Source organism: Poeciliopsis prolifica, unplaced genomic scaffold, assembly GCF_027474105.1.
Source record: "Poeciliopsis prolifica strain line A6 unplaced genomic scaffold, Auburn_PproV2 SCAFFOLD005, whole genome shotgun sequence".
Lineage (NCBI taxonomy): Eukaryota > Metazoa > Chordata > Actinopteri > Cyprinodontiformes > Poeciliidae > Poeciliopsis > Poeciliopsis prolifica.
The window spans coordinates 934,308-945,955 of record NW_026562380.1 but is presented as its reverse complement, the minus strand read 5'-3'; the positions used below and the strand labels follow the sequence as shown (position 1 = coordinate 945,955).

The following is an 11,648-nucleotide window of genomic DNA, read 5'->3' as shown; positions in this document are numbered from 1 at the left end:
CATTAATTCCTATATCTTGCTGAAAAGTTACCTGCAAGTTAATTTGTCTTATTACAAGTTTAGTAAGATATTTTCAGTAGAAATTGGACCAAAGACACTTGGCAAGATATTGTGTTTTTGCAGTGTAAAACATGGGGAAAATGTCTTGTTCTAAGTTAAATAATCTACTGGTGGAACTAGCATTTTTTCATCAATAATAATGAGTTATTTGCGTCCACCAACCTGATATTTATTGATGAAAAGTTACTTGCAAATTAGGATTTTATTCAAGAAACTAGACCTAAATTAGTTGGTAAGATTTTGGGATTTTGCAGTGTAACCAGGACAGAATAAAATAGATGAAAGTGGCTCTAGCTGAGTCACAGCAGGAGGTTCAGATCCTGTTTAACTCTGATCAGGTGTCCAATGTGATCCTCAAATCTGTATTTAGCAGCAACTGTAGATGCCAAGAATTACTGGAAAGAGCTCCTGAAGGTAACATGAGTGTTCCCGAAATGTAGGATATGTGAAAGGAAGGATGGCACGAATAAACTAAATTAAAAACAACCTGGCTTAGGCGTTCTGTTGGCTCACTAAGTTTCTGAACTTTTAACCATTTGCAGCAAGAATTTTTCCTTTTTCATCATAGGTTTTGGTTCTCCTCCTGACAAATGCATTATAGAAAAAAGATGATTCCTTTTTTTAAGCGCTTGGTCTGTTTTCAGAGACCAAATTGCAAAATCATTTCGCCGTCAAAAGGTTCAGTTTGACAGGGAAAAGGTTTCCGCTCACTGAATAAACACTGCAAAAACACAAAATCTTACCAATATTTTAAGCCTACTTTTTAGTGCAAATTTCACTGTACACTTGAAATATGATAAAAACTAACTTACAGGTAACTTTCCAGCCTATAGAGATCTCTCTATAAAGCTCCAGTCAGGATTAGAGTATCCATATATTTTTGATCACTTCACAGCACTTACACTGTAAAACTGTATTATTATCGCTTCAAAATCAAAGGAAGCTTGTAACATTCACAGATAATTCATAAAAAAGGCTTAAACTAAACTAAAAGCAGCAACTATCTCTAAATGGATTTAAAATCTTGAGTTTTAGATAAATAAATTCAGCTCAAAGCTAACTAAATATTCAGCGAGCTCTTAGCTAAATATTTAGTGTGGCGCTAAATATTCAGTTCGTAAGCTAAATAAATATTTTACTTGCTGGCTAAATATTTAGCTGAACATTTAGCAAATGGAGCCAAATATTGATAGTTGATAATTAAATATGTAGTTCGTATTCCCTTATGAAAGGGACGAAACCCCATCTCTTTTTCTCTTACAAAAAAGAAAACAAATTGCTGCTATTCATTTTGACTATAATTTAGAATATTCTCCATGATGAGTAAAGACTTGTGCTGCTCAATAAAAAGCCAACAACGCTTTTAGACAACAAAGCTCCGTTTTCCCATTTTGGGGCCTCTGCCCTTCTGGTAAACAAATCAAAACAGCTGAAGCACTGAATGATGATGCACCTCCAGGAGCATCCAGGTAAATCCAAAGACAAAGGAGCTGCCATTCGGACGTATGGGATTGTCTTCATCCCCACTGGCTTTAATACGGACTCAACATGGAGCATTATAGAGCTTACTTGGCAAGCTTTGAGATCTAATCATTCAGTTTTAATGTTTTCAGTCCAGCATAACAAAAAAACAGCATTTATGCATAAAACAGTTTCTGGGGTCTATGATTTAAGGATCTGCAGAATGAGCAGTAAATGACCATGAGGAGTAATAATTTACTCGCTTCCCCCCTTCATCTCTTTAGTCAAGCTGTTGATAGCCTCCGTAAGTACAGAAAAGCCACAATAGGATTAGAAGAGGACAAAGTCAAGGAAAATCAAGTGCAAGTCATGACTTCACTCGCCCCATTCAGATTAGATTCAACATCTCCTAAATGGCAGGAAGGCGGGGCTCCGACCGGCCTTAGGTTGAATAAAAATAAGAGATACATGAACGGCAGGAAGAGGAGGGGAGGACAGGAATAGACGGAGAAAAGGTGACCCTGCCTCCAGGAACCCATCACACCACGGATCAGCGTGGCACCGGCCAACGGTCATGTGATCCTCTGCTTTTGTGCGCTCTGAAGACCTTTTGTTCTTTACATTGTGTCTGCCGGCTGATCCTGAGCCGACACTCGCAAGATGGCTGACGGACCAGAAAGACAAATCTACAACTCACTTAGATCTCTGGATGAAATCTCCATTTTGGTTCTTTCATATCAGTTCCTCAGCTGTGTTTGATGATGCGGTGTACCGCAGGGGTCTATACTTGGACCTGTCTTTTTTGACTCAGAGTCTGTCTACTGCTATAAATTTTTCAAAATGAAAGGAACAAGTAAAAAAATATTTATTTTTGTAACTGACCAGAAAACCTAAAGTGCTTTTACACTGAAACACCTGAAAGGGGGTTTTGACCTCAAAACCACCAACTTTTAAAACATTTTCCTCACTTTCATTCAATATTTAACAGCCAGGAGCCATTTTATATAGTTTGCTCTTGCTATGTTAGCTTAATACACATTTTTTTCATATGTAGCAAGACATTTATGGCATCAGGTGAAATAATCTGCTTTTTTTGTGTCAATATTAAGGAGTTTTTGACTAAAACGACATTTTGATTTGCTGAATTTTCACAATTTAAAAACACAAAGTTAAAAAACAAATTACATCAGAGACATTTTGAAATCTGGGAGCTTTCTCTTTCACGTCACTCCTCTCCGTTGGAGGTTGACATTGGAGATGTGACATTTAGCCGTTTCTTATCTCGACACGTCTGTGACCTCTATCCCTGCAGTCAGACGTGCCTCCCAGCCCCATCCTGTCATAAAAGGCCCCTGATCCCTTCACTCCTTTGCCCCCCGGTTTTGTTCGCCGCCGTTCTTAAACCGTAGAGCTACTTAAGCGGCCAGACGAGTGCGCCAGAGGAGGAGGAGGCTGAAGACGGTCTGGCTTAACGAAGATAGCCGTGTTTACGACACAACAGTCGTATCAGACTGTGTGTGGGGAGGCGGGTGAGTCAGAGAGTCGGGGAGAGCGAGACGGGTCAGTTCAGTGGGAGGTGCAGGAACTAATCAATGCAATTATAGATATATAAAAGGCAGTCAGATTTTCCCAGAAGGAGGAAAGCAGCTTTAATCCTGGTGTGTTTTCACCGTGAGGCATTTCAAATATTAAATCAAGAATAATTAGAAGGTTGTTCTGGTTTGAAATGAGAAATATTTGATGCTCTGCAGTCTGCTGATGCAAGTTGGTGTAAGACAGAACCAATTTATTCCAAGTGTTGTGTTTCCAAGACGTGCACTGCAAAAACGTCAAATCTTACTAAGTATTTTGGTCTATTCCAGTGCAAATAACTTAAGACAAAACTCATTTTTATGCAGATATAGGAGCTTTTTTTACATCAATAATTCATTAGCAGTGAAGAAAAAGTACTACTTCCACTACAGATTATTTGACTTACATTTTATCAAACTAATAATCTATCAATGGAAACACATCATCATTCAGCTAATTAAGTGATTATAATCCAGGAAACTCAAAATTTATTATTTCTTCATAATTTACATCATCTCACTTCTTTTAATTATTTTATAATCATAACTTAATTATTTTAAAAAAAGCTTTTATTTTATGGTAGAAGTCTATAAATATTTTTTGTAAAGGAATTTTATTTTATCATTTTTATTTTCTGTGAATCACAATGTGTATATAAGTGGACTTATTTCTGAATGTGTGAATAAAATACTCATTATTTTTGCTTTTTATTGGACAAATCACTGTAACTCCTCAGTGTTTCAACATACAGAAAGTTTTAAGTCTTAGTCTGATGTTTGAGATATTTTTCAGTCTGGAAGCTACCAAGAGAAACCTCATCATGTCATGTTTTCCTTTGGGTGAAGATGATTTGCATGAATATCATAAAGAAAAACAGAAACGGGATAATAAATATGATCCAGATTTCCTGCAGCTGAACTTAGACTGAGTCCCCTCCCCTCAACATCCCACCCAGACTCCCACAAACGGAGGCTTTTTGTTCTGCATTTAATGTTTTCATTAGCAAACTGGGAGCAACAGAGTCGAGCAGGAAAGGATTTGTGAGCGCTTACTGGAAGTTACTTCGTGCTTCTGGATTTTTTTATGTTTTAAATCTCCACTCTTTGTTTCTTCTGTTTACTTTTGTTCACACACTCTTCAGCGTCCAGGTTTGCCTCCCCATCATGACCCGTCCCTCCTGCTCATCTGCTGGACTCCTGCTTCTCCTGATTGGCTGCGCGGCAGCAGGTAAGGGATGGGAGCAACATGCAGAGGGAAACACAGATTCTCTGCAGATTTCTGTGGATTCAGATCCAGCCTGACTCTGAATCCAGACACAGGAATCCGAGTTCTGCCAGCACATCTGTTTCTGATTTAGCTGCAGTTGTTGCTTCACTTCTTCTGATTCACTGGTAGCAAATACTTCAACAAACTCTTTTGTTTCTTACTGATATTAAATGGAAATGTACAAAAACAAAGACAAATCCTGAAGAAAATTACAATCAGGTTACCCTGACTGCTAAACAACCAAATAATACTAACACAGAAATATTTTTTAATCTCATTAACCATAATTTTAACTTATTATTGATAAATCCTACTAAATTATGAGTCAAACTAATCAAAACAACATAATTTCAAGCAGACATCATGTTAAAAACAGGAAAACCGTGAATGCTGACAGCAGCAGAACGGCTTCCAGCTGCTGGAGGTTTAGTTTCAGCCTGTAAAAGTACAGCTGCTGCATGACATGTAACTGCCTGCAGCAAACCTGCACTAGTGTTTTATTGCTCCTGATCATTAACCTTTGGTTTTAACAAAATCTTCTTTTACCACTATGAACTTTTAAGGTTTTTTTTATAGTGGTTTTGTGAGAAAGGCCCATCATAAGTTACACAGATTTGTCATTTGGAAGAAAAAACATTGTTTCTCACATAAACATCTGAAAAATTTCTCACATAAATATCTGAAAAGTGTGGTGTGTAATTTGTATTAAGCCCCGCTGAGTCAGTGCACATTTTACTTTAAATCCAGCGGCGCATCTTCAGTTTTGACTGAAATATTTGCTTATTCCTCACAAGTTTAGACAGATTGAACGGAAATCATTTGTTTTCTCAGTTGGACTTTGACTGGGCCGTTCCAACAAATATGCTGTGACCTGAAGCACTTTAGATTTGGTTGCATTTGTGTTCATTGTCCTGCTGCAGGGTGAGCCTTTTTCATCAATATGCAAGAATTATTGACTTAAAACAAGATTCTGTCTCTTACCGAAAAGCTAATTCTGAGATAGTTTGTCTTGGTAAAAATGTCGTGTTTTTGCAGTGTAGGAAACTCCTGAAGTGTTTTGGTGTGTTTTTTTTTTCCACTCTGCTGACACTAGTTTTTGTGTAAGGAAAAGAAAAAAATGCTTGCATGAGCTGGAAGAGGGGAAAACTCTTCCCAACTCAGCCACATGTAGCTTTCTTCTCGATGCGCCACTTTCTGCCCACATGCAGTTTTATGGTACACACAGTCCTGGTATGAGGCATTCATCATGAAGCTCTCGGCTGGAAACTCTGCGCCGGTTCTGGCTCTCAGATGGCGGCACAGCTGTGGTTTGGATGGATTTAAGAACCTCTTCTCCATTTTATTTATCTCCTTCCTGATTGGAAAACCAGCGTAGCGCTGTGCCTCTTGTGAATTGCACAGGAAATAACGCAGAGACATGTTTACATCCAGCTGTTTTTACCGACTTTCATGATTAATCTGTCACCTTTTGAATGAAAAGACGAAACATGGGATGCCAAGTTATCACACGCCTGAGCGAGTTCAACAAAACCTCCCACTGTGAAGCACAGGTTAGGGCAGACAGCTGCTGTGTGTCCACGCTCACAGAGAGTCCATCCTGGTGTTTACACTGCAAAAACTCTAAATCGCACCAAGACGACATTCCAGCACTAATTACATTTTTTGGGCAAAATCATTTTAGATAAGAATCTAAAGCAGCTCATCCTTTAAGAATGAGCTGTTTTAGAGCCTCCTATCACTTCAAATCCACATAACCTGCTGCTGGCCAGAACCTCCTAATTCAACATTTATACTCATGAAAATAGATGCAAACAGATGCAAAATTATACATCTTTGAAAAGCATTCGAAGGGCCTTCTGTACAGCTAAAAATATTACAACAAGTGGTTTCAGGATGGTAAATCGACCACTAACACTTCATTTTACAGCACATGAACTGTAAAACCGGCTGAACAAATGTGCTGGAACTCAGCTCTGGTTGCCAGGTAACAGGTGACACTCTGCTGGGGTTGCTAAGCAACAGGGTAAGCAGGGGTTGCAATGTGGGAGTTTTTTGAAACGACTAATTTTCCAGACACCAAACTAGAAAATAAACCAAATATATTTGGGGTTTTTTCAGTGTATTAGCCTCCAAACTGCATGTATTAAACCTGGCGTCCCGTCGGCCAGCATCATGGAGTCTGGAAAATGTTTCCAAAGGAAGTTATTGTGAAATAAAGGCAGTCTTCTCCTTTGGGAAGTGAGTTTTGGGAAGTGATCTGTGTAACTAAAACCAAGGCAGCTGCATAGAATAACAACTGTGTTTACTTTCTGGAGGTTTTCCAACACATTTCTCCAAAGAGCAACTAGGAGGTCTGAGGTCATGGAACAAATGACATCACTGTTGTTTAAAACTGAAAATCTATCTGAATCTAAATGTCAAAAAAAAAGGAAGGAAAAGAAAAACCCCAAAAGAAATCCAGCTGCCAACAGAGGAAGGTTTATCTGAATGAGAACAGTTTCAGCACTTTGGCTCAGTTTCACTAAGAACACATAAAAAAATAAAATACTACAAGATACAACAAAACCACGAGGAAAAACATATGAGAATAAGGCCCAAATATTTCAACAATAAAGTCGTAATAATAGAAACAAAATAGAACAGAATAGAAATAGTGAACAAAGGGCTTCTGGGTAAATTCAATCAAAAACAAGCTGCTATCGCTAGCAGAGAGATTTCCGCCAAAATCTGACACTACTCCGTCTTTATTTACATTTCATGAAGAAGGAAGTCTTGCTCTGTGTCTTCAGAGATTTTTATGTTGTTTCCTTCAGTAGTTCTTGTTGCAGCGCCACCACAGGCGAGGAGGGGAACAGGTTTTGGTTTCCTCACCAGCTGAAAATGGAACAAAAGATGAATCTTTGTCCTAAATCCTGGCAAGCTATGGGATTTTCTCCTATTATAAGTGTGATGCAGAATAATCTCACCGCCTGTGAAGAGTTTTTTTTACAGCTGCTTTTTTCTTCTGGAACAGTTAAAGTCACACTTCTGTTGCATTTTTCCCAAGGAGAAAAATCAGCTGACAGCTTTTTGTCCCTAAAAGAAGTTCGTTTTTATCCATGACAACCAGAACTTTCTGCTTTAACTGCTGTTGAATAATAAATTTTAAAAAAAGAAAGAAGAGTCATTATTTGGGTTTTCTTTTTTTATTAAGCATGAAAGCATTAAAGCAGTTGGACGTACTTTATATTTTAGAAAGGTTGTAACAGATCTGGTTGCCGGAATCTGTGTGATGCAGCAAAAATCCTTATTTTTTAAAGTAATCTGGTTTCAGCCACATTTAACTTACTTTAAAAATGCATTTTAGTTATGCCCTAGACTACAAGAAATATTACTTTAGCATCATGATATTCAACAGACAGGATTTTCTTGATTTGTTGAGAAAAAGTCGGCTTTAGGCGGCACAAAAAGGCCTTTTACTGGGTCAACAAGACACTGAGTGAAGCTCAAAATGGCAGCCTGTCTGTGAAAACCCATCCTGGTATCGACAACGCCGTCAGACACCCTCAGATTCTCATCAGGGAGAGCAACGGCTGCTGCAGAAGGTGAAATAATCTGAAGATCAGATGTTTAAATCGTTCACATGCAGTTTCACATTTCAGTCAAAGATGTTGGAAAACAGAAGCGATTTCCTGTGAATGAATGCAGACTTCCTCCAGCATCTTGGCTTCAAATAGAACTGGATAATTGGGAGCAGAGCAGAGAGGAGGAAACAGCTGGAACAATGCAGGAAGCCCTGCGCACCCTGCAGGAGAGAGATCACACTTCACACCGCAGAGGCTGAAAAAAGTTTAAGACGAGGATTTGAGGACGCACTGCAAAAACACAACAGAGCGACTGAAATTGTTTTTGCCAGTTTAGTCATGGCTTCTTCTTGCTCAAGTCAAGCTAATTTGTCTGTGAAGGCATCACATCTGGTTGGGCTCATGGTCGGCGGTATTTTAGAAACAGCTAGCTTAGAAACCGAGCCGTCCCTCCTGACGTGTTGATCAAATTACCGATTTTATCTGAATTCACATCACATGATTTATATCATTATGACATAGGCACCCTTTTTCACCAGAGCAGGTTTAAAAATTTACAAAAAACAAGATGCTAACCAGTTTTTTCCATACATGCTATATGACAGGCTATATGACAGTGCAGATTTGTCTCCATGGTTCCCAATTGTTCTCCATAATGCAAAATTTGATATTTTCTAATCATACTTTCTTATAAAGTTAATTTTCTTCCCTTTTAAGAAGAGTTTTCTGCAGATCCGCCATTACACCACGGTATCTTTCCTCATTAAAATGATAAAATAAAATAAGTTTGGTTTCTATTCTTGTATGTTTGTGCAGCTGACCGCGCAGCATCCTATGACCATTTTTAAAGTAAAATCAGCTAAATTAAAAGTGACATCAGGTTACAGATGTTTTTAAATATGGGTTGTTTTGGCCTCCGTCATGGCGGAGTGGGCCGAGTTCTGGGCGTCGTGAGGAGCTTGGTTTAGATCAGAGGTTTAACGGACCTGGAACCAATGGTGGCTCGTTAGAAGGCCTGAGCAGAACCCTGACATGCAGGATCCAGCACCGACTTTAATTCCTTAACATTGATTAAAAAAAAAAAATTTGTTCCCTCGACAGACCTTTCTATACTTTATACGTCAAATAATCTGCCATTGGAACTAGAACTTTTTCATAAATATTAAGGAATTATTGACCCGACATAAAGCTTCTATGCCTTGTGGAAAAGTTACTGGCAAGTTAGTTTTGTCTTACTTTAAGCATACTGAGATATTTGCACTAGAAACAAAACTACTGTAAGATGTTGTGTTTTTGTAGTAAGTTTAAGTGTGTCATTATTTAACTGTTTAAAATGTAAACAAATTTAAAAGTAAATTCCCCCAACAAGAAGAAATAACCATTATTTGTGTATAAAAGTAATAAATTCTTTTGTGTAATATTATTTAGTTTGTATTATTCAATATAATTTTCAGTATGCATTTATGTTTTAATATGTAGGTTGGTGGTCTTGGGCGCCCCCTGGTGGTCTGGGGGACTTAAGCAACCGCTCATCTCGCATTAATGTTGACCCCACAAAAATCCACAGTGACTCCACACCAGTTGCGGGTTTTCTTTTAATTGCAGTTCTTTGTTAACGTCTCAGGAATGTTTCCGTTTGGTTTGCAGGACCGGAGTCCGACCGGCGACCTCGGGCGGCGCAGTCAAGCGTCTGTCAGGAACACACCAACCTCCACAACCGGCTGGACGTGGTGGAGAAGGTGCTACACCCTAAAATACCTTTAGCCAACAGTAGTGGAATCCCACATATTTTCTTGGTTACACCAGTTTTCAGTCTATCTAGAAAGCTGACTCACAACCTTCTTTATGTGAAAACAGACAAATCACAAAGCTCTTCCTGTTTTAGGTCTGTTTGAATTATTCATGGGTGACGTTTCAATTATCTATAGTAGAACATAACAATGTATTATTCATTGTCAGCCACACTCATAAGATATGCCTTTGTTTCCTGCAGAGGGTGGAGAACACAGTGATGAAGTTGGAGGGGGAGCTGGCTGCTCTAATGGAGGCCATCGAAGCGCCGCAGTGGCGCCCTCTGCTGGACACACATGGAAAGACAGTTGTGGACATCCTGGAGGATCCAGGCCAAAGGCGCCAGTCGTGAATGGAGAATAAACCCCACAAAGTCTTCACATAGACAGTTCTGCGCAAAAGTTTCGAGCCTTTATGTTTAAACGAGAGAGAAAGAATACTGTTTTAGGTCTGCAAAAACACAAAATCTTACCAAGAGTTTTTGTCTAGCTACTGGTGCAAATATCTTAGTGCACTTGATATCACAAAACAAAATATTATTGATTGTTTTAATTCAACATAAATAAAAAAGTACTAGGTCCAGTGACAGATTTTGTTCACTTAAAGTAGGAAAAATGCCGTTATAACTGAAAAAAAATCTGCGAATACATTTTGAAATCTATTTTCAAGATTTATTGACCTAAAACAAACAAATACATCTTTCTGAAAAGAAAATAAATGAGCTTTGTCTGATTTCAAGAACTCTTGCACCACAAACACAGAGAAGCAGCATTCAGCTTTTATGCACCTTTAATCTAGAACTTCCATAAAACTGCGAAACAGCTGAAACACTGAGTTCCTTTCAATGTAAAATCCATTTGAGCTGCTTCTGAATCACAACAAATTTAATATTAATCAACATATACGATGTGTATGGATGAATTTGATGACAGCATTTGGCAAAATGTAATGACTGTTTTACACAACTGTTGACCACAGGATGTTTGTTTGTTCTTTGAACATGTTCATGAAATGTGTTACAGAAATAAACCTGATTGATCGAAGTTCAGAAACAAAAAAAAAACAATTTAGTTTTTGCAGTGTAGATGCAGCTGTTCATTAAAATGCTGGTTCATTTCTTTGTTTTTGTATTTTTGTGGTTATGAGTCAAATTGGTGTGAAATGTCTCAGTAGGAAAACATCTGTGTTTCCTCATAATGATCAATTGGGAAACAACATGGGCAGCAAGGGAGTGAAAAACATTTTTGTAACCTATAAACTTAAATCAATCCTTTTTTAAAAAACAAAAATCCCCTTTAATGTAGAACTAAAACAGACCTTATGTTTTAGATGCAACTTAGAAAACTGCAACAAGCCAATTGCCAAGGTGTACAGAACCTTGAATTAATATATTTTTATTATATTTAAATTTATTTTTTGCTTTTACCAACTCAACAATAAAATAAGCAGGAACTACTTTACTGAAGCAAATTATCAGATTTTTTTTTGTAAGAATTGAATCACATATCCAAAACTTTTTTTTTGTTAAATGGAAACAAAATGGAAAAATCTGACAATTTTTACAAGTAGATTTTGATGTAAATGTTATAGTTTTGACAAATGGCCCCCAAACCTCATTCAACTTTTCAACTTTTATTTAATTTGTGAAGTAATAATGTTAAGTGTATCCAGGTAAAATATTAAGTTAATTAATTTCTCAAATTAAACAAATTTAAATTTGGTTACATGTAAGTTGCAGTTATGCCTTGTCTTTTCATAAATCTTTGAGAATTTGTCTAAAATTCTTCTTCTTCCATACTTTCTTTCATTATAACTGACTGTCTTCACCATATGATGGCATATAAATTTGACTGATGCATTTTGTTAATCTCTCTGCAAACTGTGATTTTAGCCGAACAAATTAAATTCTTCTGGAACAGCTGAAGTTTATTTCAG

The 11,648-nt window shown here is 37.6% G+C and overlaps 1 protein-coding gene across 1 annotated transcript; it reads left to right on the top strand.

Moving 5' to 3' along the window:
* Positions 1-2,951: 2,951 nt before the first annotated feature.
* Positions 2,952-10,831, top strand: LOC129359613 (placenta-specific protein 9-like). The gene is made up of 4 exons (XM_055029361.1): positions 2,952-3,050; positions 4,235-4,320; positions 9,570-9,661; positions 9,916-10,831. Exons 2-4 carry the CDS (start codon positions 4,257-4,259, stop codon positions 10,063-10,065), a joined length of 306 nt encoding a protein of 101 aa, XP_054885336.1. The 5' UTR covers positions 2,952-3,050; positions 4,235-4,256; the 3' UTR covers positions 10,066-10,831.
* Positions 10,832-11,648: the final 817 nt, after the last annotated feature.

Excerpts from the sequence above, each read along its gene's own strand:
- LOC129359613 (XM_055029361.1), top strand. The coding sequence starts at position 4,257 with ATGACCCGTCCCTCCTGCTCATCTGCTGGACTCCTGCTTCTCCTGATT. Across the intron at positions 4,321-9,569 it reads GATTGGCTGCGCGGCAGCAG|GACCGGAGTCCGACCGGCGA; the intron begins GTAAGGGATGGG and ends TTTGGTTTGCAG. Across the intron at positions 9,662-9,915 it reads GGCTGGACGTGGTGGAGAAG|AGGGTGGAGAACACAGTGAT; the intron begins GTGCTACACCCT and ends TGTTTCCTGCAG.